At 38.2% G+C, this 27,855-nt stretch overlaps 1 protein-coding gene across 1 annotated transcript in view; it reads left to right on the top strand.

Annotated features, from left to right (window-relative positions):
• EPB41L4A (erythrocyte membrane protein band 4.1 like 4A) overlaps positions 1–27,855 on the top strand; it is a 95,202-nt gene that overhangs the window by 13,853 nt on the left and 53,494 nt on the right. Inside the window, exons 3-9 of the mRNA XM_026865758.1 lie at positions 4,311–4,362; positions 5,485–5,563; positions 9,093–9,190; positions 12,614–12,734; positions 19,282–19,369; positions 21,432–21,520; positions 21,886–21,949. Coding sequence (XP_026721559.1) covers positions 4,311–4,362; positions 5,485–5,563; positions 9,093–9,190; positions 12,614–12,734; positions 19,282–19,369; positions 21,432–21,520; positions 21,886–21,949 — 591 coding nt within the window. The remainder of the gene's footprint in view (positions 1–4,310; positions 4,363–5,484; positions 5,564–9,092; positions 9,191–12,613; positions 12,735–19,281; positions 19,370–21,431; positions 21,521–21,885; positions 21,950–27,855) is intronic.

Below are 27,855 nucleotides of genomic sequence, written 5' to 3'. Positions count from 1 at the left end.
CTTAGCTTGTATTTTGGTTTTGTATGGGTTTAACATTTGCCCACAAGTATGGTATATGAAATCATCTAGAAAGAAAAAAGCGTATGCTTGTTAAAATCGATGGCATAGCCAGTGGAAAAAACCCCAAACAAAACAGACTGACAATATTTATTAGAAGCTAGAAATTTTAGAAGATCGTTAAACAACTAAAACAACCAAGACAAAGCTGATGATCAGGTGAGTTAAAGATAGTAAGAGTAAGCTTTTAGAGTGTAGCACGATGAACAGGGTACTCAGGCTGGTGATGTAATACTGAATCAATGTAACTTCAGATTCTAGTAAAAGATGGAAATAATAAATACATTGTAGGATTGCCTGATGACATACATTTCTTCTATAATAAGGATGTCTCGAAAATGGTGGGTTTTGCTGTTGTAAATGTGAACAAAAACTGACATGTGTGGCATCATGGGTATAGCTTGGTAAGAATCTAATTAAGAGAGCTCAGGGATTTAGTTTGAAGTTGATAGATTTTTCTCCACCAGATGCTTCATTGACTGATGCCACAGCAAACATTTCAACCTAGTTAATATTTTGTTTCTAACAGGTTCATAGAATTTGACCCATGTTTAACCCTCTGCAGATACAAGGAATGAAGATTCCAGATTTGTGGAAAATTTTTGTAGTAATTTAAGAAGTCTAAATATGAAATACTGGATCTGGCTTGTATAGGAGCTGGATTTGTAAAAGGACAGTAGAGCCCATCTGTTCTTAGATATGCTGTACTTTAAAACATATTTTTTTATAATTTCTCTCTAAAAATTAAAAGGGAATTATTTTCTTTAATAATATTGTACATTTATAATCAGTCAATTAAAAAATATTAAATTAAACTAATACTATATGGTCTTTGTAAATAACAATTGATAAACTAGTAGCCATCACTTTAATAATTGGATAGTTGCATTGATGAGGACTATTTAAAAATCATTATTTATTTCCCATTTCTTCTGTAAATGTTAAATTCCCCTTTCAGATTCACAAAATGTATCCCCTGCAGTTGGATGAGTATATGTTGGGCTCTGCACCTCCACAGTAATGGTGCGCTGTTTATAAAGGCAGATAACCCTTGCTGTATGTGCAGGAGAGACAGAGGTGGGAAATCTCTGAGAAGTGGCACTCTGACTGCCAAAGATAAAAAGAGTGAGGCTGTGTGTTGGAGCTACTTTGGCATTCACAAATGTAAGGTTTGTTGTCAGTAACTGCTGTGCAAGTGTATTGGATTAGTAAGACGCTGCTTTGTTTTTTCAGTTCCATTTCTCTTGGCGTTTTAACATGTGAGCTCAAAACTGTAACTATACCCAACACTATTTATATGTAGACACAAACATTTAACAGTATCCAATACACGTTATTATGTATGCATGCATATGTATGTTTAAAGGCCTTTGTGGTCAGGGATCTTGGTTTTGTAAATGTTCTCATCTTTGTTAACATTGGCTTGAAAAAATGCCTTTTCATTATCCATGAAATTCCATTCATCTTTGGCTTACAAATAAAATATTAGAAATCACCCTCTCCTCCCCCCACCCCTTGCATTCTTCTAGAAAATTTTGGCAGCCTTTGAAATAATAAATAGCTACACAGTGATTTTAAGCATGGGTTTGTGGCATTGCCACGATGCTAAATTAGAGTTTCTTGCATCTTCTGCACTGCTCTCTCTCCCAGAAGTAGACTGGTCTGAGCTGAAGTGTTTAACTTCACCTATGCTGCATGTGAATCTCGATGCTTGTGGTACTCTCAGAAGAGAGCATTTCTTTGTGTCAGATGATGCGCATGAGTAGCAGCAATCTCTTTTACAGAAGTGAGGGCTGAGAGTGTAGTTCCTCCTGCCGGCTCGGTTTGGGGAAGGACAGGAAATGTTTAGTGATGTAAATAACCTGATTTGTTCCCTCTCCCCTCTCATCAGTTTTCTTCTGAATCTGAACCTGCAGTTTTCCCTCTGAATTTTGGAAATTGCCTTCAGAAGACCATACAAAGAATATCACTTGTCTTGCCAGTGAAGCACAGTCTAGTGAGAATTAAGAGTTCCAGTGCAACTCTGTGTTGATTGTATTGTTGACACGTGTCCATACAGTCTTTAATTATTTGGCCAAATCCTTGTTTGTCTCATGGCAGCCAGTGAATCACATAGATACAAGAGGCGGTAGAGTTCAGGTTGCACAGACAACCAGAAATCTGTAATCGTTTTGTGCTTGACTTGCAGACTTGAATGATGATCCATCAATATCCATTATTTCTTTTAGAAATAGTAAATCTACCTATGCATGTAAAGCTAAACTGCAGACAGGGCTATAGGGCAATATATCATGACGCTGAGTTCAGTTCAGGAGAATTTAAGGAGTTATTCTGTGATAGATTTTGATCTGGTTTTTAGATGGAGTAGTTTTGTTGATCTCTTGCTGCCACAGAGCTGTCAATAATAAACAAGTTAGCTTGACAGTGTGCTCTGATGTCAGTTTTGAGAAGAGGTCAGACCACATTCTGACCACATTGCATACCTAGAATGTGCTCTGTAATTTTGCCTTTTTTTTCAGCCTGTTGACTGTAAAATCTCTTTATCAGCCTATTGTGTTAGCTCAGATTATTGCTGATTTGGAGTTCTAATAGGATGTTTGAACAAGTGTGACAAGCTTTTCTTTCCTCCACGCTTTCAGTTGAGGTTAAGAGGGTTTATATTTAAATAGCTATTGGATGTATTAGATACAAGCATGTACTTAATATTTTTTTTCCCTTCAAAATTTAGAAAATTTTCTTAACAGACATTCCAAGATTTGAAATAGCAATGGCCAAGAACAAGATTGTCTCTATTTCAGGTGGATCAGCAGCTAATGGAAGTAGTTTGTTTTCATGTTTTGTCAAAATAATGATAGTTGTTTACAACCACTTGTGAAATAAGTTGCTTGAGATTTTCTACTCAAATGTCTTGTAGTGTTTTTCCTTCCCTTCTTTATGCTACTGCTCCTAATAGTGACATTTTTTAGTCCAGAGAAGGTCTTTGAATAGAAGGGGGAGATTTTTTGATCATTTTTTACTCATTATCTGCAGTTCAGGGTTGCAAATAAGGAGTTTCTTTGTTCATTGGTCTATGCAGTTCCTCAGTTAAAAAAGGTGTGGGTTCTAAGGGAGTAATTCAGTCTGCCTTAATTTGCTCTTTCTAGCAGCCTTTTTGTTTCCGGTGTATTAAGAAGGGGTGCCAATCTCAACTGGTCCAGAAAGTTTGGGTATGAGGGAAGAGGACTGAAGAAAAGAGAGACAAGAATGGTCTTGGCAGCTGCCTCTACACTTTCTTCCAAAACTGAATCATAGAAATGTCAATCTAAGGAAGAAATAAGTAGTTGGAAGGATTACAAGTGCAGGATGCTGTTGACCTGTGTAGCCATAATGAGGAAAGTACACAGCTGGTCTGTGGTCAGCAGTAGCACCGGGATAACCTTTATTAGAAGTTTGATAAGGCAGACAACCAGTGAGAAATTGTACTGCAGGTTGTCTGCTGACCATATGGTATGGGAACCCATGTTCATTCCTTTGTGGTGTATAGGTGTACCTTTATCATCTCTTGACACATTTGTCCATCTGTTCCTGAAAAATATCCAGTGGAAGTCTGTGTCCTCCCTTCCTTGATGTCAATTTCCAGTCATCCTCTCCCCTTGCTATTAGAAACTGTTTCTGAAATGGAAATGAAGTTTTCTTTGCTTCTAGTTAAACCATTTTCTTCATACTTGGTAGATATTAACATGGATCACAGTGTTCTTAAAGCAACTGCTCAGCTGTTGGAAGAGTGCGGTTATGCCTATTCCCCTGTACAGTCTTTTGTTTTCCAGAAAACAAGTGAAGTCCCTTCATTCTTTCCTTGTAGGTCCTGTCTTACATGCTTAGTTGTTATCGGTATTTAGAGTTACCCTACTTAGATTAATATTCCAGGAAGAAAATAGCAAGGTTGCACATGCATACACTAGCTGTAGCAGATCAGATAGACACCAATGGGTACCTAGTGTGATACTTGTGTAGAGACAGCTTGTGACGAGCCTGAGATGTGGTGGCTCTTACCAAACAGATTTTCTTTTAGGAAGCTCCCTATCCCCAGATACGCAATGCTAGACTACAGACAGTGTTTCTCTGATTGGAAGTTGGCACAAGTTTGTCATTAGCAGACTGAAGTGCGTCACTCTGGTAATTAATATCAATATATGAATAAATATAGAATTACAATTGTTCTGTATTAATTTTCTATGCTAAGTGACTAATTTCCATAATTATCTGTCTCACAGTATTGGCTGGATCCTGCAAAGACGCTTGCTGAACATAAAGAATTGATAAAAAGTATGTATTTAATTTGAACTTAAAGTATCTGAAGATGAAGTAACAGAGGCAATGTTCAGTGTAAACAGCCTGCACAACATTTATATTACAGTCACAACAGATTGATAGTTCTTGAACAAGTTTGTTACTGCAGTTCATAACTATCAAAATTTCACACATAGATTCCAGATACCATAATTTCCCAGTAATTTGTGTGGTTATGGTCCAGAGTGTGCTTAACTGTGCTTAAATTTTATTTTATAATAATAAATGGTGCTATACTTAACATCTATCATTGATTTTATAGTAGCTGTGATATCTCTATCATACTGTACTGTACCATAACCAAGTTAAATTGCTTTTTGTTTCTGAAGGTAAAAGTAGTGCCTCTTACTGATAATAGTGTCTGCTGTTACTATCACTCTTCAGATATCACAGATTCAAGATCTGTTATTTTTATTATAATTAAAGAACACAATAAGATTATTTTACTTAAGAATTTGGAGACCTATAAAAAGATATAGAAGCATCTTTTTATTCCTAACATGCATGTAATAAAAGTTACTGTTAAGTTTCAGTAATGAGTTAACTGAATCTTTCAGGAGAATAAAATTTTTAAAAGGTGAATTAGAAAAGCTTTTCCAAATATTTCTTAGTTAAAGTGTTCCATAAAGTGCTTAGTTAAGTTGCTCCATAATATATTTGAAAGTATGAAAGGGATTAGCATTCAGTATTATTAGTTATGACAGGGAATCCTTTTCTGTGCACAACTGCATTTTTCAAAAAGTTTCAGTGGAAAAAGTATCTAAAGATGAAAATCAAGCAGTAAAAACAAATCTTGGAGAAATAGTAAGTTAGCAGTGAAATCTAAAGTTAAATCTTCAAAATAAGCAAAACCTCCAAGTAAATAGACAAGCTGTAAATAAATAAAAGACTAGAAAAATAATAATAAAAATCCTTTTCTTTCTTTTTTTCTGCATGAGTAATGAGTGTAGGAGTATGGATTTGCTATGTGGATATAAGATTTTTCTGAAATCTTCAAGTTTAATAAAATAAGATAGGCATTTTCGTAGCTGATTTGTGGCCAACTACAATTAACAGTTCATAACAACTAACTTTTGCCAAAATATTTTTTTCCTTCAGCTGGACCACCATACACTCTGTATTTTGGCATTAAGTTCTATGCAGAGGATCCGTGTAAACTTAAAGAAGAGATAACAAGGTACAGTATTCAGCAGGAGTGTAGTCTGTTGATTTCAGGGTAGTAATCTATTCCAGCTAGATGCATATTGTTGTGGTGTGGCTAGGTTGTTGGTTGGGGTGTTTTGTTTGTGTGTTTTCTTTTCTTGAACATGTGAACATTTTTGCTTGAGCATGTATGTGGAGAAAGATAATTGTGACTAGCCTAACAGTGGTTGGTACAGCCAGCTATTCAGAAGCTCAAGATGAAAAGGTGCTCTCTGATGCATCAGAAACCAGAAGGATTTGGTGTGCATTTGTGATTATTTTATTCTGAGGAATACATTGTCTGCATTTATATTGTGCTATAGTCAAGTTTAGAGTTTCTTTGGATATCAAATATAAATACAGGGAATTTCTTCTTTATTGGCCGTAGTTTAAATTCCAGACTGTTTTTCAAGAGGATTCCTTTCAGTGTTCCTAAAAATATGTGAAGGAAATTGGAGAGTTGCATGCATTTGATTCTTTTACCAAAGCTCAGCCTCTGCAAGATCTGAGGATGCACACACTACCACATGCATACACATCTATTTGTCTGAACTCTTGTGGACAAGGTTTGCTCAGACAATTAGTTTTAGGTTCAAAAGGAAATTTGAGAATTTTGATGGGTAGGCAGACAAAATTGGTGTGCTGGCTTGCATTAATAAATGCCAAAATATTTATTTTGATGTCCTGGGTATATGACACATGAGAATTCAGTAGAATGAATGCAGGGGTTTTAATTTTCCTTAATCAAAGATGGCAGTTTGTTGTAGTGCAGGCAGAATATTTTTCTTGTACTAGAGTGAGAAATTTTTTTTTTTTTGTTTCCACACTGGCACAGCAGGAATGGAAGTCTCAAAAATAACAAGATTGAGACTGACCATGTAATAATAATAAGCACTGTGACTCTGCAGGTAAAAAAGTGTAAACTGGACATGATGTCATGCCCCTGTACCATGAAGGTTTGCATTTTCCCATACTTTTCCAGAAGCACTTTGAGCCCTGCTCACAGGGGAAGACAGATGGCCCTGGGAATGGAGCTTTGGCCACTGAACCTGTTGTGGTTGATGCTTGGGAGGCAGGGTGGATTACTGTCTGGGAAATGCCAGGGCTAAATTTTCAAAAACTGTTTCTCTTTGCCTTGTGATAAGGTCAGTCAGTGATTTGCACTCTGATTAGGTGTGTCAATCTAGTCGAGAAGCATTCCAGTATAATTAGTAGCCCCTGTTCATGGCTGCACAGTGTTTGGTCATTCAGAATTTGCACCTTAAAATGTACGGAGGGAGAGCATAAGGAAGTGATATTGCTAACAGAACACATTGAGTAGTGAAACGTACTCAGTGTTTCTGCACGTTTATTCCTGTAGGCTCTTAAATCTTCAAAAGAAGGTATAACTTTTTTGAAAGAAATATAATAATAATAAAAACTCCTTCTGCTTAGGAGGGATCAAAGGCTGTATTTTTCTTTATAATAATTTCTGCCTAAGTGTGTAATGCCAATGGTGTGTTAAGTGTTTTGTGCTAACTGATGTGTGCTTGTCATTTTAAGGATATGAGAGCTCTGTTGTTACTAGGTGTTGATGATCTGTGGTGTTACATGATTACTGTTTGCAAATAATGAAAACCTATCAGTTTTGTAATTGCTTCACAGTCTGGCTTGTAGGCAAAAGCTAACTCTGCAGTGATGCATATTAACATTTGCTGGATGTGTTTGCTAGAGCAAAGCAGGCTTAGGCACTATTATGTATGCATGACATACTTGACAGCACACAAGATGAGAATGCTTTAGCTACAAGTTTGGACTAAAGGCCGTGTTTTGTGAGGACCTTAGTGGCTACTGTGGGAACTGAGATTGTTCACTTTATAGGAGTCACTTAAGCACTTAACAGTTGGCTCCGACGTTTTTTTTGCAGTTTCCCATCCTGCTTTATTTTGAGACTACATGGGAATGCAGAAATACCTGCTACATGGAAAAGTAATTTTTAGCATCACCTGGTATGAAGTTCTGCATTGTAGAGATGGAGAAGTGCTAACAGAAAGATGGATGCATATCAGAAATGCATTTAATGTTAAAAAGGAGATGCTGTGTACTCCACAGTAGATGTAAAATCACCTTTGTCATCATAATTCATACAGAGATTTGAGATTCGTCTGGATAGGACTGGCAAGCGTAAGCTAGAAGCCATACTGAGGTATTGCTTGGAGTGAAGGAACAGTGAGGATATGTGCTTTGTGTTGTGTAATGACATTTCCAGAAATTTCTTATGCAGTATCCTGGTCCTTTAAGGTGGAGAATATTAGCCATTCTTTTAAGGATGGACATTCCTGCTATAGTATCTGTCACAGCACAAGTTCTGGGGGCTCCTTAACCATAAAGACATTGGTATTCTTATTCAGAGGCTTATCTGGGCTGATCAAGTCTAGTAAATTTGATTGACTCTTAAATGATTTATGGATCAGCTATCATGTATCTACGTGTTTGCAAACTGTAGATGCACTTTGAATTTACAGATGATTCCAAGGTGCTTTCATGAGTAACTTATACTAACAGAATAAATCATTTGAGGTGTAGCTGAATGGTTCTGTGTAGATAAAGTTGAATTAGTGAGTAGTGAAAAAGCTATATGCTTGTATCAATGACCATTTTTTTCTTTAACAAGTTACCTTCTCGGTATTGTTACCTTTGTAGGAACTTGGTGCAAGAAATTAGTTTAGGGTGATGTGAAACACTGCATAAATCTCTTGTAATAAAACCAGACCAAATCCAAACAGCATTCAAAAGCTTTCCTATAAATGAGTGTGGGGAGTTGCAAAACCAAGCAGATCCTTCATATGATGGCCTGTTTTCTTGTCTTTTCCATCTGTTTTGTGCATATTGTTTCGTTGTCAGTGGTCTCAGTACATGCCTCATCAAGTGTAGCAGTAGGTTATGACTTTGAAAATTACATTTTTACCCCTGCTGTCTCCAAGGAGAATACCCTGTGCCATGACAGATACAGTTAACTGCTAATGGTATGCCTATCCATCTTTTTCATGGGGTATGGACTTCATTAAATCTGTTTGGTGCTCTAGAGTTGGTACTGTTATGTGGAGAGGGACCTTTGAATAAAGAAGTATCCAATACCCAGTTCTCCTTTTTATTGATCCACTGATCAGGTTAGACTTTGGCCCTTTGATAGGTTTCTTGTTAATTTTTTCTGATTTCCAGCCCTTTTCCCCATTTCCTGAATGCTCTATGAAAGTCAAAAGAGAAATCACATTTTTAGGAGGAAAATGATTTGTATCTGCACAATATAAGCAGATGGGAAAACTACAGAGTGCTCCCCCCTGGAAGTTCTTCCACTAGATTAATCTTAGTTGTTATTTCAAGGTCAGAAGGTGAAAAGTCATTCAGAAAGGTATTATGGTTTTTGACTGTCACATGGTTATGGTACATGACATGTCTTCAGTAAACTGCAACGTGATGAAACATTACTTGGTGAATCAGACTCAATACTGAAACATTATCTTTGTTTTCTTTCTGTGTTTTAGGTATCAGTTTTTTTTGCAGGTCAAGCAAGATGTTTTACAGGGCCGATTGCCTTGTTCAGTCAACACTGCAGCACAGCTGGGAGCATATATAATTCAGTGTAAGTTCTTCTGGCCAACTGAGAACTTATTTCTTTTAATCCTGCATTACGATTAATATTAAGTGGTGAAGACTTCACTAACACTTTATGCATTCATTTCAGAACAGAACAAAACTAGTATGACTGATTTCAGCTAAAGAACTGCAAATAGATTACCATTATGAACGATAATATAGAAGCAGTATAGAAGTTAATGTAAAGAAGAAACTGAAAAGTCAGTCTGAAGACTCTGCCCAGCACTATTTGCCTCGCTGAGGAACATCTTATCATGTACTTAGGACTTCATGACTTACTCTGCATTGCATGTAGATTATGACAAAACCCTCATCAGAAGGTTTACAGATATGATGGGCTATTCACAGCCTCCAGCCAACAAAGTCTCAAATAACATGTCAACATGAATAATACTAAATAACAAATATTAAATATGAATAATATTAAATAACATGTCTATATGAATGCATCTATGCTTGAATGTAGGATGTGTTTTGACCTGAAGTGAAATGTTTAAGTTCTATCTGTCATTTATCTGCATTCACCCATCAGTAGTTAACTTTTCAGAAGTGGATGTTCTATCCTGCATAGTGGGTAGCAATCAATTAGAACGGAGCTGTCCATTTACTAGTTAGTTATTCCTTCACATTACAGCTCAAGCTCTGTATTCAAACACAACTGGCAACCAGAAATCAGTGATGAGGCATGCTGGGACCTGTATCTAAAATTTGTTCTATATTAAATTTAGATTTCTCATCAGTGATATGTATTAAGCAAAGATTATTTGTATTATTTGTGTTCCAACTGTGACTCAGCCACACTTATTACAACATAAAAAGTAGCCCTCCTTTCATTTCCATTTTAGAATAACAAGGCAAAATAACGTGTATAAAATGAGTGAGGCTTGTACAGAATTTCATGATGTGTTATATATGTTTCTCAAAAGCTGAAATGTCAAGCTGTTTCTAGTTTTGTACAATTATTAACTTCATTTTGCCATTTAAGAAACGTGACATGTCATACTCTGAAAAACTGTTTGCAATGCACATTTCACTTTACTGGCATATGTGCCTTCCCTAAAAAAAATACTTCAAGTATGAAGCAAGAAATTATTTAATGATGGTAACAGCTTAATTGTATTATTAGAGTAAAAAGAGTAAATTCTTATCCTTTAGTCATTTTGTAAGATGGTTAGAGTAGGGGAGCTGTTGTTTTGGTATAAAATCCTGTTCCTGTGATTCTAATCTCTGATACTCTATTGGAAAACAATGAGGAAGCTCACATGAGAGAGGAGGGTTGAAGTGTGGCAAAGGTTGCATACAGTGGGTTAAGTTTGCCCTAGAACCAGCAAGCATACATTCCCATTTACTCTATAAAAAACTTTGTCCTTTTGATTGGGGTCTACAGTTGTTCGAAGTATATAAAGATAACTGTGAAATGTCTGTGTCAGATACTGAAAATATGAACCCACAGCATCAGCACTGAGATAAACAGCCCTTCTTAGGTTCATATGCCAGACTGCTTTTTTCTTTTCCAAATTGAGTTAAAATGTGTTTGTGGGAATTCTGTATTGGCTGAGAAGCTCTGCTTCCGTAATGATATCAGTGGTGTCTTTCCCCATGGAGTTAACAGCTTCTGAGATCCAGAGGAGGAGACAGGGCCATGTGTTCTCCCAGAGTCCAATATGCATGTCCTGCTACAGCCACGGGCCCTGCTTTCACTGTTCAGGTTGTTCCTGGATGTCGTCTTTGGTCTCTGGGCAGATCCTGTCCTTAGCACATGAATAATTTTTCTCCTTTTGTGGTCAAAGACTGCAGACTGTTATAGTGGTGATGGTGGAGAAATCAGCACCCATGGCACAGTTTGCAGAGTACACCAGTCTTCCTATTGGGAATGCTGGAGTTGTTGCTGTTATAGTTATTACTGTTCTTATTCCTGCTATGGGCAAAAACCATGTCATTTTTATGGAGGTTTTCTAAAGAAACTTCTCAACATCTCTACTGAGCAGATGGCTGTCTTGTTCTAGAAACATAGTTAAATTCTGGAAAGAAACATGAGTTATTAGATGAGTCTTCTTAGCTCTTGAAGTCTTCATTTGGCTATGTTTTTGGCTTAATGGGCTGTTGTGGTTTAAGCCCAGCTGCCAGCAAAGCACCACGCAGCTGCATGTTTGCTCCTCTCCCCTGATGGGGTGGGGAGGAGAATTAGAAGAAAAATGTAAAACCTTGTGGGTTGAGATACAGACAGTTTAATAGGACAACAGAAGGAGAGAGAAAATAATAAACAATATTACTAATAAAAGAATATATAAAGCAAGTGATGCACAATGCAGTTACTCAACACCTGGCACCCCATGCTCAGCCCATTCCTGAGCTGTGATCCCTCCTCCCCCTAACCGGCTCCCGGTTATATACTGGGCATGATGTCATATGGTGTCATATATCCCTTTGGTTGGTTCATTAGGGTCAGTTGTCCTGGCTGTGCCCTCTCCCAGCTTCTTATGAACATTAACCCTAGCCAACCAAACCTAGGACATTGACATTGGATTGACATTGGATAGAAACATTCCATGGAACTTTTCTTAGAGAAGCTCACTCAGAGTTGTTAAAAAATTGAAATACTAACTTTAACAAAGTTTCTCAGATGCAATTATAGTTAAGATCAGTAGAAGCAAGTTTTAACCAAGGTCCATATTTATTTTATAATTGCATTGCAACATATAAACTGGTTTGACTAATGTATGCAAATTCAGGGTAGTTTCAAAGAAAATTATATCAGCTATTCACCTTGTTCTTTTCTTCAAGAAATTTTTTTTTTTTTTATTTATTTATTTTGAAAGTTAATTCAATGTTCTGGAAATACATTGATATTTTATTGAAAAATGAAGTCTTGTGTTTCCTCACAACGTTGTTTACCCTTAGAAGGACATACCTCTAGGTGTCTCAGGATATTTGTCTTCATTTGTATTTCTGCACTGGCATTTATGTTAGGAGTCCTAGCAAGAGTATGGATCAGTTCTGTCTGTAATATTGCAGCTTGTCATGAGGGCATAGATACTCCAAAACCCAGACTTTTCTTTTATACTTTTTCTACATATGCTGCCAAATAATACATGTAATCAAATTTCAACTTTGGTGACTTGGACCAAATTATACCTAGTCCTTTAGAAGTGGTAGATTTCCTGTCAAAATCTCAGCTCTTTGAACCTTCCATTTCTCTTTTAAAATGACTGAAAACTGTATTTCTTGGTTTTATGTGGGCTAATATGAACAGTTCTGTACTGTCTTTGGGTTTTTTAACTGATTGCATGGTAAATTGACAGTTGGAGAAAGGTGGCTTGGCACCAATAGGTGGATTTTATAACATATTTTTTGGTTAACATGAAGTGTTGAAAATAGGTGACCTTTCTTTTCTTCTTGTGTCCTCTAGCTGAGCTGGGGGACTATGACCCATATAAGCACACTACAGGTTATGTCTCGGAGTACCGCTTTGTGCCAGACCAGAAGGAAGAGCTGGAGGATGCCATAGAGCGGATACACAAAACTCTGATGTAAGAATTCAGTACTGTTGGAAACATTCGGAGGTGCTTGGTAGGTGGGGAAGGGAGTAGCTTGTGGTACGGAGTGGAGGTCTCTAGACCCAAGGAAAGAATGCAGGGCATCCAGTTATATGCATCAGAAACAGAAAACATTTTACGTAATTGGAGTTGTTCTTTTAGGAACTGAGTAGGACAATAACTGGAAATACAATGTGTGTCAGACCTAGGTATGGTTATTTCAAAACCAGCAGTTTTGATAGCGCTCTGGTTTCCTCTTAGCTTTGTAGTTAAAAAGAATGAAATAAAAATCTGTGAGTTCGGTTCCCCGTTCCAGGACAGATTTCCTGCATAATTTTGGACAAATTGCTTATTATGACCATGCCTCAGTCTACTGTCTGTAACATGGGGATAATATTTTTTCCTTTGTATTCAAATGAACTGTTAGGACAAAACCACTTTTAATCTAATAATGTGCAGCACTTGGTACAATGCAGCCTCTATTTTCCTGCCAGATCCTTAGCTGGGGTAATGAAGGAGTGCTTGTAGCAACCTGCATGAATCTTTGCGGGAGTGACTTACATTGAAGGAGGTACCAGGAAAGCAGTTTGTATGCCCATGGTTTAATTTATAATCTCAGTTGCAACATCTGCATGAATTAAAGACATAGTTTATTTTTACAAGCGTAAAGTCCCTTCCTTTTATTAACAAACATATCTTACAGAAAACATATTGGCAGTGGTCAATATAAAGGACTGTACTGTAAGGAAAAACACATAATTTGTTAGAAAAAAAGGAGCACCTAGAAACAGAGTCATCAGGCAGTGCTGAATAACACAGGGCATTCAAAGTGCTGGTTTCTGGACAAAACCAAAAAAAATTCCAGAAATTTGCGTGTGACCGTAAAGCAGTCGGAACAGAGGGTATCTGGTGGGTAATATTAAAAAATTATTTTAATTTTGGTTTAAACTGAATGGATCACTACAGAAGTTTGCAGGCATTGAAACTATACCTGATAGCATTTCTTATGAATAAGAAGGAGCTGAGAAGGCAGGAATCAGCTAGAGTTATGTTACTTGGCAGGGTCAACTGTTGAAGAGATTGCAGGAGGAGCATAATAGGCATACTGCAGACAGGACAAAGGAGAACTGCAGAGATCTGAAATATGTATGTCAACAGATGTGGGACATTCATGCAATCCCAACAACCTTTTGGAAAGCTGGAAAAGACAGATTAATTTTTCTAATAGAGACTGCAAAACTTCAATTCTCCATCTTCCAGTTAGGGGAATAATAGTCACCTTGGACAAAAACCATTTGATTGTACTATCACTTGACATTCTGGATAATCTCTGCCCTATGGTAGATCCCAAGATGCTGCTTTGGGAGTCAGTTGATTTTCTCTCAGACTGCAATTTGTGCATACAATGCCTTCCCTTGATTTCCTGTCAGTGGAATGGGAAGCAAAACTGTAATAAGGACAACCAGGAGATGGACTGGAGTACCCAACAGATAAGCAAAGCAAGATAAGAACTAGTAACCTCTGGCCCCATGGGTTCTGTCAGTGCTTGAGAGAGGAACAACAGCAACAACATAGAGAGGAAAAATATAGCAATCTCACAGGGAAGCTGGAGCAAAGAACATAATTTCCAGTAAAGAAAGCAGAGCCAGAAAGTGATCGTGTGTGATACAGCTTAAATACTAGATGCATTTACGGCAGCTGTGTAAGTAGTCTTCTTAAAGAGGTTCAACTGTACATTGTTTGTATGTGTTCAAAAAAGATTAAAAAATTCCAGGATATTCAGAGTCACATTTTGTCCCTGTTACTCTATATTAGAAATGGCCTTCTATGTATGAAATGCTTTCAGTGAGATTAGTTTTAGACTGATGTATGAGTAACAGAGGCCAGACCACCACTAACTGTGTGAGAGCACTGCAAAGTCAGAGAGATTTGGCTTTGCCACATGCTGTTCCAACTGTTAGACAGTGCCCTCAAAAATGCAAAAAGTGAGATTGGTTTTGAAAATAAAACATGTGCCAGAAATTCCATCAATCATATGTAAATAAACATTTACTTTCTTATTTCAAAATCATGTTTCTGGTAAGTGTTAAAGAGGCTTGTTGTAACAAATCCAAGTTAGGTGCAATTGTGATACAACCATTTATTAAGGTGAGAGCAATAGGAAACATTTTATATGTTCATCATACCCTTTGCCAAAGTAATGTAGAGGTAATCAGAGCTAGCCATCTTGTATGTAGGTCTAGATTTCTTGATTCTGTTGCTATAATGAAGCCACAGTCTGGATAAAGGTTAAGTAATTTCTTGCCTGTAGTTTTGCATGTTAGTGTTATTTGCACCTTGTTTAATGATAATAGGTATCAACAGAGATAATAGGTATCAACAGAGACACTGCTGTGTTCTCTTTGAAAAGCTCTCCTGTAATTGGAACCTGTGCCACTTGCCACATTGACCTGAGCTTTCTCTTTCAGGGAAGACTCTGTTGTTCAATAATTATTTGTGTGGTTGCCTGACTGTCTTACAGTAATTGATGTGTTACAGAGAACCTTACTACAGGCCTTTTTGTGAAGTAAAAACGTACTGTTTTTTCTGTTCCAGGGATTGGAAACTGAGTCACAGAGAGTTTTGTTTGATTCAACATCACAGAAGTTGTGTTTGAGAAATGAAACTTGAGATGAATTGCTATGTACCAGGCCACCGATACTAAGCAACCTTTGTTTATCTCGAGTTTCTGTAGACATTAGTGTAGTAAATCAGATGAAGACCATTTGCCTCAAAAAGTTTATAACCTGGAAGATGAGATTCAGGAGCCAGGGGAACAGTGGTTGCAAAGAGCAATGATAACTGTCTTAACACTGTCTCTGGTGTTTTTATATGCTTACTGATCTGGAGCTCTGATACTCTTTTGCTGCTTGGCTGCAGTTAGGTGTCAGGGATTTAGCAGCATCAGAAAAGAGTGAAACTAAGGTGTACCCATTGCTAGTTCAGCCTGTCGTCATCAGCACCGCAAACATGGACTTCTGCACGGTGACAGTGATCTCTTTAGTTAAGAAATTTGAAGATAGAATGGCTGAGGGCATATCCCAAATTACCTACTAACGACATTTTAGGGATGGGTTTGTGATATGGTTTGGAAGAAATTCTTCATTCTTTCTGGAGCCTAGCATGGAAGTGCCCGGGTTTTTTGCAAGACAGCTGTGGCACTGTGTGTACCTTGCTTCTGCTAGTTATGTCCAGATAAACTGGTTTTGGTTGCAGGTTATCTTGCAGTTTTTTACACAGCACAATAGCTATTCAGGGATTCATTCAGGATGCAGTTTTTTGAGCAAGTTTCTAAATCCAGTAAAGTGAGGGAAGTCAAAGGTGTTGGTGGGGTTTTTACCACATCAAGCCTCTGCAGCCTTCCTGTTGTGATTGTGGTCCCATCTATAAACCAGCATGACAATCCCAAGTTCAGATACCAGGGTGAGATGACCTTATGTTGTCATGCACATCTCAAGGAGCAAGCAGTGTTTTCAGAGCTTGCACATGAGGAAGGAGACACTCATGGTGTTGAAGGAGGGATATGATCCCTCACTGCAAATGGGAGAGCTTGTGTTGACCCTCTGACATTGCCCGTTCCAGACGGCAGCAGATCTGGGACTAACTGATACTTGGCAAGTCAGCCATTCCTGTATTTTGAATCGATGTTATATGCTGTCAGTGAGGCATAAGTAAAGCTTAAATGCCCCTGATAGGTAGCTTTGAGAGTAGCTTTCAAGATTGTTTAGGGCCTTCAGTGGCACTCAGGTGCTCTTTGTCCCTCTAAATGAGCGGAACATGTCAGCTGCAGGACTGTTACATTGCCTGCTCTGTCATTACCAACCGCTTCAGTTTTGGTGTTATTGGTGTGTATTCAGGTTGTATGGTGCTGAGGAGTATTTTTGTTTTCATACAAGTCAAAAATGAAACACTTACTCTTTGTAATTGTGGGAATTGTTTCAGTCCCTGACATGCCCCTCTCACCTTTAACATTCTGTCTTCTCCATCTGCATTTGGGAGAACTTCCTTCAGCTTTCATCTGCTTCCTTCTGAAGCTCCACTGACATCTTCTTTAATATTTTTGCAAATACACTTTCTTATAAATGATGTATTATTGTGAAAATATTTATACATGTGCACACATTTATTTGACATTTGAACCTTTTGGTACTTTCAGAGACAGGTGAGAATAGCGGGGTAAGCACATCAGGTTTTTTTTCTAAGTATGGTCAGTAAGGAAACACTAGCAGCGGTATTTAAACTGGTGTTGGATACTAGCATTAATTGAATAATGGGGTAATCCACTTTGCTCAGGACTGATATTTAGCCTGACTGGGAACTCAGTAAGACAGTACTGCTCCAGTGAACATTTTGCTTACATTTCTGAGAGGTACCAACAAGATTTTTAAAAAAGCAGTGGAGTAAATTCTTATGGCAGAAGTGGATAAAAGACATGTCAGATGTGACGGTGCTGACATGCTGAATATCCAGTGTTCTGCATATTCTGAATACAGAGATGAATCACATGTCTACTGGGGAATACAGCTTTTGAAGAAAGGGATTTCTTTAACAAGCTTCAGGTCTGCTGCTTGACATGCGGAAACAAACCCTACAACTCAGAGAGAGTTATAAAGCAGGCATGTTTATTCCGGCCAGGGTGCAAGGGGATTTTCTCCACAACGCCTGCACACCGTCTTGGAAAGTAGCCAAATATTTATTATACCAAAGCTTACATATTCATTAGAAAAGGCCGAGTTATTACAATTAATTCAGGGAATAGGTGTGGTGTGATTATTATAATTATTTCTCATAACTCATTTGCGTATTCTGAGCATGCGTAGTAGAAGTATGGTGAGGGTCTTCGGTGATCAAAGGAGAAGTCAGTGGTCCTCTTTATGGTGTCTGCTCTTTCGAGGGCATGTGCTGTGAAGTAAAGTCCAGGTGTCTTCCTATATCAGGGAGGTCATCCTACCTAGATGGTATAGATGGTATCTCTGGGTCCTTTTGTTCGAGTTCCTCTTATCTTACTTTGCCTAAGTGCCTACTGAGGTCTTTGAGTCTGTTATCAGTGAGTTATCTTTTTACTTCATACCCCAGGGCTACCTGCTACTTTCTTATCATAGCCAATCCACTAACTGCCTGCTAGGCTACACTGAATCTACAAAACAGTCTGGGCAAGCAGGATTCTTAAACAACATTCAGAAATCATCATATGTTGCTATAAGTAAATAATTTGCAAGGAAAGTGGTTATTTCTTTGTATCATGCTTTTCCAGGAGTCCATGGAAAGAAAGGCTTACACCTGAAATGGCATCAGTGCTGCTGTGTGAATTAAGATGGACTGAAGCAGCCCATCTCCTACATACAAAGAAGGCATTTTAAATATCTCTACTGCTGTATTCATGCTAGCACTGCTGCTTCATGTCTTCCATGTTGGATGAGTTTTTTGCCTTGCTAGACATAACACAAAGTTGAGAAAACCTAGAAAATAGCTGCTAGGCTGGAGAGAATGGGAAGAAAAGAAATAAAGAATATCCAAATTGCAGGACTTTTCCAGGTCTTGAGTCAAAATGTTGAGCTCTTCCTTCAGGCCTTGAATTTGAAAGGTAGCCAAATGCAATGAAGTATTTCCCTATGAGAGCACAAGGGTGAAGTAGGAGATTTTTGGGTTGATATTTTCACAAGAGGTGCTGTACTTTTCCAGTAGCTTTCAGGGAAGACTTAAAAGGAGCGAGGATGAAAGTTCAGTTCCAGCTGTTTCAGGCTTGCAATAGTGTCTTGTTCTTGTTATTAAGGGAACAAACCAATTTCTGAGGATAAGTCTGTGGAAAGCTTTGAATTTATTTAGTCATTCTCTTCATCAATGATGTCAAGTATGTTTCTAGTAGTGAGGGATTTTTTTCCCCACCAGTTTTCCCCTATTGTTTCCTGGCAGCATGCAGCTGATGGTAGTTTTTAACTGATAAACTGATAGATGCAGGTAGGAGTGCAAGCTGAGTCTTTGAAACTGGTGATCTCATTAGTGAGGCTCCAAACTTTGTTTTCACAGTAGCAGACTTGGGTATTACCAGTTGGTGTGAGTTCCAGTGGGCAAGATTTTATGAGGAGTACTTTGTGATGTCATGAACCCTGCTTTTAGAAATTCTTTGTAGCCTCAGCACTGCTATGGGGAAATAGTACTCAAGTCAAGCATTACATTCCTGATTTATTAATAATCATGTAGTTATTGAAAAAAGTTATTTTGCATATTCAAGCCTAAAAATGGAATGCCTGAAGTGTGTTTGTGACAACAGGGTGATTAGCCACTGTAGTAGGCATGCATTGTATATATGATAGCTTATGTCTGTGGTAGGGTCCAATCTCATTTAGAGTGAGCAGAAGTACAGTGCTGAAGGGATAATGACAGTCTAAACAAATTGTAGGAAGGTTTGCATACCTGTCCAGCAAACTGTTATTTATTAATATGATCTGTTTTAATATATTGGCTGTAGGCACGAAGTTCTTAGGCAGAGTTTTGTTTACAGGGGTCAAGTTCCTGCTGAGGCAGAAGTGAACTATTTAGGGGTGGCCAAATCCCTGGAAATGTATGGAGTGGACCTCCACCCTGTCTATGTAAGTATTGTTTAAATATTTTAAACTTGGTAACAATGAAAAAAACCCCACTTGTACTAATATGAGGGAGAGTATTTGTATAGTTTAGTTGGCACAAAATAACTTGGAAGGAAATACTGTACTTAAATGCAAAGGAAGACATTTACAGACTGAGGGGATTCAGTTATTGATACATGCATTTCAGATTAAAGGCTGTGATTGTATTACACCTATAAAAGACAATCGGTTATATTCTGGAAGAACCAATTCAGATAAATAAGAAGTAATTAGTGCAAATGTCAGGAGAGATAAGCTTATAACCTTTGCTTCTGACACAAGAATTTGCACATTATTCTTGTGTATATAACAGCAAGTGTGTCCTGAAACCTTTTCAATACCATTGCAAAAACTATGCTGAGGTAGCAGCAGCATGTCTAGCTTTTTAAATATTAATTGTGAAGGTTTTGCTAAAGATTCAGATTATGTTTCCAGCTTTTCCTCTGCTGTATCATGCAGCATTGCAAGTTGTTTGTATTGCCTCAGCAAAACCCTCCATTTCTGTAAAACAGCATGTATGTAGGAATTGGATCCAAGTCATCACCTAATGGCTATGTGCTCCTGGTGGAAACATCATTCTATCTTGTTTGAATAATTGAACTTGTGGCAGAAAGAAAATCAGAAGTTCACATGGGAAGTTGTTATGTAGATAGGTCACTGAGTTAGGTATCAGTATTTCGTAAATTTATTTGAAAGAAAATACAGAAATCAAGATACTACCAGAAGATTAGTTATGTATTTTCTGCTGAAAATTTTGTAGCCCACAATATGAAGAATTTTTTAATATGCCCTGTGGCTTAATTGTACTCATAAAACATGCTCTGTGCCCATCCCATCCAAAGAAAGCTGGGGGTGTTACTGGAACAAGATGTAACATGATCCAACGAAATTGTGTTAAATCAGTACAGCCTGAAAACTTTTTTTTTTTTCTTGTAGCTTGTTTTTACTGTGCAGTGAGATCCCTGCCTGGGTAGTGAGGGCTGAGTTGTAATATGTCCAAGTCTAACCTAGAATGTCATAATTTCTATTTATATTACAACAGCAGAAGAAGCCCTCATTTTTGTCTGAGGCTGCACACGTGAAGTGATGTAGTTCTCCTCATTTGGTCATATTAAAAGTAAAGTTGTCTTTAGCAGTTAGTTCATTGAGGAGCACAGGCAGAGCTTGCCAGGTGTGCTTGAGATTTCTCACATCAGTAGTCACGCAGAAGGACACTTTTTATAGTCAGTGTGTCTCACAGTTGGTATTTTTTGCATTTCGTGCTCTGCAGGGCTCTTTCCTCATTGCCTCAAGTAGGCAGTTGAACGATGTTTTGCAGTGGGCTTTCTTTAAACCTCATGCACTATGGTTTGTGCTCTTTCAAGTGTAGGGTGCATCTTTGCTTTTGGTTACTGACTGTAAATTGGGGAGGTGAGGGCCATCTGCCAAACAGCACCAGGGCTTCCACCCTGTTCTATCCTGACACAGTTTGTGATTTGGATCCTGGCCTCAGGAACAGTTTCCTTTGGAGGAGAAGATGCATGCAGCTGTTCCTTGCATGTCGCCACCCATTCTGAGGAAAAAAAATGCTCTGAATCTCTCAAAGGAGCTACTTCACTTGGTAGTAGTGCAAAGGTGATACTATTTTAGGAGGGAGAAGGCAGCTCTGAGGTTATACTATAGTAGAATAGGTTAGAAGATCACTATTTACCTTCAGCTGGAAGTTAGGATGTCTGCTGCATTTGTATCTGAATAAAGTCTCTGAGTTTTGGCTGTTTGCCAGATAGCCAGAAGTAACTCCTTAACAAAAAGAAAAGTTATTTTTGTTTTTCGCCATGGCATGTGGAATTTCCCATTCTTTCCTTCACTGCCATTCTTTCTTGCCTCTATGCCTACAATTTTTGTCAGTAGATGAAGTACTATTTTCCCATTTGCACAGAGAGTGAAACAGTATGTTCAAGTCATCAGTCTGATTTCCTCACTAGACTTCACTGGTACTGTCATACAACTTGCAACAGTGTGAATGACATATATTTTTATTTTCTAGGGTGAAAACAAATCTGAATATTTTTTAGGATTAACACCCATAGGAGTTGTTGTCTACAAGAATAAAAAGCAAGTAGGAAAATATTTCTGGTATGTATTATTCAAATGTGCAGTCTGTGCTTAAAACATCATTGTTGTATGAAAGTACATGATATGTGATATCTATTTCAAATATTAATTGTATCAATAAAAAAAGTATTGTATCATAGGAATTCCTAATCCTTGTCTGGTCAGATTTTTAGTTCTTTGATAATCCAAATATTGAAAAAAATAATTCACCTTTACCATAGTCATGCTAAAATGTTTAAATACTGCTAATTTTCTGTTGATATCTGGTGGATACCTGAAAAAGAAAATCTACCTGTGAATTCCTTTTGTCTTTGTATGTAAATATGTACAACTTTATTATGCGTGAAATTAAAGGCTCATTAAGTTCTTTTTTTCTAATGTTACAGGCCTAGAATTACAAAAGTTCACTTCAAGGAAACACAGTTTGAACTTAGAGTCCTGGGAAAAGATGTAAGTTTTTATTTAAGCCTAATAGGGGAAAAAAAAAGATAATCTTAGGTCTAATCAAGTGGAAAATCTGTGTGTCCATCAAAATCTAATTTATTTTATTGAAATCGACTGCAAGAAATCATCAAAGTGAAATTTTACTGATAGTTACTGCAAGAAAGTTACCTGATCCTCAAGTGTAGTATGTTTCTGATGGTGCTTGCAGTTTTATTAAAGAAAGATGAGGAAGAAAGATTTTCTGTCCATGTTTTTCAGGCAAGGAGAGAGAACTTCAGCAGAACAGTGCTGAAGTAGGAATTTTATAACAAACCTTTATCATTTTATATCATGCTCAGTAAATTAGAGTAGACTTCTTCTGCAGTGCCTCGTTTATGGTGTTATATAGTGCTTTTAAACTAGTCTAAATCTACAGGGAAAGCTGATCATTAACCAAAATGTGAATGGAGAAAAAAATCACAAAGCTGTCAGGTGCAAGTAATTTTGTAGCTTGGAAATAATATGTCTTGAAATATATATATTATGCCACATAATATATCTGGAAACCCATTTGTCAGTGTTTAACTTCATTGTGCTATTAGACCACTGGAGAGAAAATATTGTTTCTAGTGGATAGCAGGTTGATAGCAAGAGAAGAGGTTTTAAGATACAGTCAGTGGAAAAAACAAAGATATTTATCACCTGTGAAGCATGTAGGGCAGGGGGAGGAGGAAGAGAGTGATGAGGATGTAGGGAAAATTATGAAGTGTAATAAATAGTTACAGTCAGTCTGTGATTTTTGATATCTGGTTGAGTTATAAGTTTAGTTTGTTTAATTGTTTTTTGAAAATAATTTGTAAGTGTCTCTGGAATATCAGGACTAAAAGTTTAGTTTTGAAGAAGTATTAACCTGCTGGCAGCGTTTCCCCATACCAATTATCTATGTACCTTCATTCATCTATGTACTGGTTGTTAGTCTGGGCCATGATTTTTCCATGTGGCCATTTGGCGTGTTTGGTACATTCTGGGAAATATAAGTGCACCCCTGACTGGTTGTCTTGTTTCTGTTGTGAACATCATTTCTTGTGCCTCTGCAGATGTATTGGCAAGTTTTGCTTTTATTAGTCCCAAGTAGATTGTTTCTGTTTGGTGTGGAGATGTATGTCAAGTTTTTCTGATTGTTTGTTGAAATTGGAGAGCTGTTTGAAGGCTGGGGGAAGGTTGGGAAAACCCTCAATGTTTCATGCGAAGGGTGAATGCCTGTTCATGTATAAACAAGCCTGAGTTTTTGACAGAGTGAATTGCATTGAAATGATGCTGTAGTTTCTGTTTGATGCCCATATGTACAGTTTTTGTCTGAACCATGTGGAATTGCAAAGGTTTAATATAACATGCTGAGCAGAAAACCTGGAAGCTTTAGAAAATATGCTTAAGTTGATACTGTGCATTTTGGTGGCTGGTGAGCACTTTGTCATCATAAGGCAAACACTTTGACAGCACTTGGTAAATTCAAGTTTTGACAGGTACCCTTAGGAAGCTGTTCAAGAGAACAGGGTGTGTACCATCATTAAAATCACCCTTGCAACTAATACTCATTTGAAGTGTTTCTGCAGTGCTTCATATCTTAACAAGATCAGGAAAGGCCAAAATGGGCTAGAAAAATCCTCCACTCTCATTCTGGTGGTGTTACTTCAAACAAAATTACATATTGGAGTAAGTAAACAGTAGCCTTAGTCTCTAAATGAAAGCCATCATAACAATTTGTGCTGTTCTGCACCCACAGGAGGAGAATCACAGAATCATCTAGGTTGGAAAAGACCTTGAAGATCACCTAGTCCAACCATTAACCTAATGCTGATCATTCTCAACCACACAATATCCCTCAGTGCTAAGTCAACCCGACTCTTAAACACCTCCAGGGATGGGGACTCCACCACCGCCCTGGGCAGACCATTCCAACACCTAACAACCCCTTCTGGAAAGAAATGCTTCCAAAAATCTAGTCTGAAACTTTCCAGGTGCAATTTGAGGCTATTTTACCTCTTGTCCTATTGCTCGTTACATGGTTAAAGAGACTCATCCCCAGCTCTCTGCACCCTCCTTTCAGGGAGCTGTAGAGGGCGATGAGGTCTCCCCTCAGCCTCCTCTTCTCCACACTAAACACCCCCATTTCCCTCAGCCGCTCCCCGTACGACCTGTGCTCCAGACCCTGCACCAGCTTCGTTGCCCTTCTCTGGACACGCTCGAGTCATTCAATGTCCTTTTTGTAGTGAGGGGCCCAAAACTGAACACAGGAATCAAGGTGCGGCCTCAGCAGTGCCGAGTACAGGGGTCAGATCCCTTCCCTGTCCCTGCTGGCCACGCCAGTGCTGACACAAGCCAGGATGCCATTGGCCTTCTTGGCCCCCTGGGCACACTGCTGGCTCCTGTTCATCGGGCTGTCAATCAACACCCCCAGGTCCCTCTCTGACTGGCAGCTCTCCAGTCACTCCTCCCCAAGCCTGTAGCCCTGCTGGGGGTTGTTGTGGCCCAAGGGCAGCCCCCGGCATTTGGCCTTATGGAAACTCCTGCAGTTGGCCTCAGCCCATGGCTCCAGCCTGTCCAGTTCTCTCTGCAGAGCCTCCCTACCCTCGAGCAGATCAACACTCCCACCCAACCTGGTGTCATCTGCAAACTGACTGAGGGTGCACTAAAGATGTTAAACAGGAGTGGCCCCAAAACCGAGCCCTGGGGGACACCACTCGTGACCGGCCGCCAACTGGATTTAACTCCATTCACCACAATTCTTTGGGCCCGGCCATCCAGACAGTTTTTTACCCACCAAAGTGTGTACCACGCAGCTCATTAGTGTGTTTTTATGACTGTATGTTCTTGAAAATTTAATTCACAGATTTCTTTTATTCTCCTGTTTTTTTTGGAATAAATGCTAACACTTTGTCTTCCCATGTGGGACATGAGTTTGCAGTATACAATAGGAGAGTTTTTAACTTTGTCCTGCCTCCTGGGATACCACTTTACAGCCCATGGAATTAATAATTTCCTTGTTTAAGATCTGGTATACCAAGTCTGAAATGAGTTACGTTTTCCAGTTAGTTGGAGAGAGTGCCAGAGAAGATTCATGAAAAGAAGAAATCATGTTAACTGTCTCATGTCTTAGAGCTTTATGACACTTAGAAAAGGAATTAATAACCTGTCATAAGAAGAGCAGATTCTTTCTGAATATATTGAATGCTTTGTGTGAATCATGTTTTCTGTATCGTATTGAAAACCCTGTGCAGGCTGGATTTTGGTTTGTGTTTCCACAGACTAGCTATGTTTATTCACACTGATGAGCACTGTTCATGGGTACACCTGCTCATCAAGAGGAAGCTGTTGATGCTTTTAGTACCAGTGAAGTGTTGCTCTTCACCTGTATGGGGTTAGCTGTGGTAACTTCTTGGTTCTCCTTTCCAATAAATTTGTCTGAGATTTTTTCAAACCTACCAAAAGAATTTGAATGTGTACTTCCCACTGAAGGGGTGGGCGTGGACATCCTGATCTCCTTGACAGACATGGCAGTCTAAATGTAGAGGTCCATGTCATTAGGCTACCTAAAATATACACTGTGAGGTGCCTGTGTCAGCCATATTTGTGGCTGCTAAGTTTGTTGTTTACATCATTTCACTTTTCAAAAACTTGATTATTTGTCAAGCAAAAGATGCATTTACTGTCTTGTAATAAAACAAGGTGCTTCACCTTTCCTGTTTTGTAGTGTGACCTCTTGTACTTCTTTGTATCGCTTCCATAAGAACATTTCATGTATATTTAACTTCTTTATATTTTTCCTACATACATGTGCAAGCATGACTATAGGTATTTTGGTTTTATCTTTCACAACTTTTCTTATATTACATGTTTTGTCCCTAAAGCTACTGCTATTGCCCCTTCATAAACATAATACTGCTCTTAATATTTGGTTGTCTGTGACTTATCCTGACATATGAGACTAATGAGCTAGACCAGCTGACAGAAACTCTTTTTCAGTGGTGTTAATCATTGAATCAGTATTGCATTGTACCCTGAGTTGACCTATGATGTGAATTCTGAGCTAGAAACATGTTAGGCTTTCTAAGTATTACATAAAGTTAGGAATGCTTTGCCTGTGAGGACTGCACAGAAAGATTCCCTGAACACGACAAACAATCACAAATAATATTTGAAGATTAGAAAAGTGTGTTTTCATGCAGGTTCCTTTAATAAAACCAAGAGATCCATCTGATGCCTGTGCACAGTTCCTGGTAGCATAAATGTCTGTTGAGCAACCTTGCTGGAAACGATCCAGTTATACAGGTGGCTGCCCAAGTCCCTCCCCGGTGCCCACCCCCCTTTGCATGCAGCGAAAGAGAGCTTAATCACAATGGATGCACTGTGAGGAAGTGTGTAATCAAAGGGGTGCACAGCACACCTCCTGTACTTTCTGTGTCCGAGGAACACAGTTTGCTTCCTACATTTCTCTCTCAACTAAGGACATGAAATAAAATAGAGAAAAGATGATTTGATAGATTGTGTAGACTGGGAATGTAAATGTAGTACTATGCGGGAGTGAGAGATACGGAGCTTTTTTGCCTATAGGTACCAAGTACTTCTCTGCTGTTCCCTGCAACCTGCAACCCCATGCTGTTTTCTGTAACAGGGCCTGCTACTTCGGTTGCTCTGTGTCTGAACATGTAAGTGAATAATTTCACTCCTTCGCAGAGTTTATGTAAAGCTTCTGTACTTGTTACTTTTCATTGTTCTCTTTTCATCAAACCAGAAAGCGTGCAAAACGTGCTTTCATTATTTTTTTGTTGTAAGAGAAGGGTCTTTTGGAAGTCTGAATTTATTTTTTTTTTGAGGGATTTTGAAATTTGAGTTCTTTCAAGTCAGAACAAACCCCCAATCTATGCAGTTACAAATGATTTGCATGTTTTCAAGACATGTCTTTCTAGGCAGTATTGCTTAGTCAGATAGAGACCCAGCTCAGCTGAATTCATAAGGTAAAGATGGTAAAGACTATTTTCTGGAGCAATACTAACCACTGTTACATGCTGGAGAAATATAAGGGCAGTTCCAAAGCACAAAATCCTCCCCTTTCTGGTGGCTGAAACATCTCTAAATACAAGATTTTTGTGTTCTTTTAAATAGTCTCAGAAAACCCTGGAAATACTGCTTTTTATAAGTGTCAGAAGTCTGAAAAGTATTTACATTAATAAGGTTGGTTCAGCTGTACCCCTTCTCATCCTGTCACATGCTATATTCCATCTTGAGTTACAAATTCTAGGCAGGAACTTTTAATTTGATTTATTCTTCTTGGGCAGATTAGACAGGGTTTGAAGACATGTTAGTCCCATTCTGAAATCCAGCTTAGTTTAGATTTCAATTCCACACAAAAATAGCATTTTGATCTTTATTATGGTTTAAGAATACAAGTGACTTTTGTATTACTGGCATTTGTACCTACTTAAACTGGAGTGATAGTGGAGGGTGGAGGTGAGCAAGCACAGCAGTGTTAATACATCATATATAATGGTTTTGGTTTGTTGGGGGTTTCCTTGGCTTTTCTTAAACACTTTCTGAGCCATCTTAGAAGGATTGTAACATTGAATCAAGACTTGATAGCAAAATCTTCAGTAATGAACATTTTTGAAGGAGAATTAGGATTAAAATTCCTTCATAAACTTATATTCATTGCCACTAAGGTGTTACTATCAGCTTTTTTTGTGAAGTTCTTTATTAGTTGTTGGGATTTTTTTTTTTAATTTGGTATAATAAGAGGTTTGTTTCTTGATATGCTTTATGCAAACTGGCATATTTTAATTCCTGACTTGTATAATGTTCTTAAAGATTGACCTTGTGTAACTAGTAATAATACAATGTCTGTTACATAAGATATTGTTAGTATGCGTTATGTAAAT

Source organism: Athene cunicularia (genome assembly GCF_003259725.1).
Source record: "Athene cunicularia isolate RWA chromosome Z unlocalized genomic scaffold, athCun1 chrZ_part1, whole genome shotgun sequence".
NCBI lineage: Eukaryota > Metazoa > Chordata > Aves > Strigiformes > Strigidae > Athene > Athene cunicularia.
The sequence above is the reverse complement of the archived record's forward strand: the minus strand, read 5'-3'. Positions and strand labels throughout refer to the sequence as shown.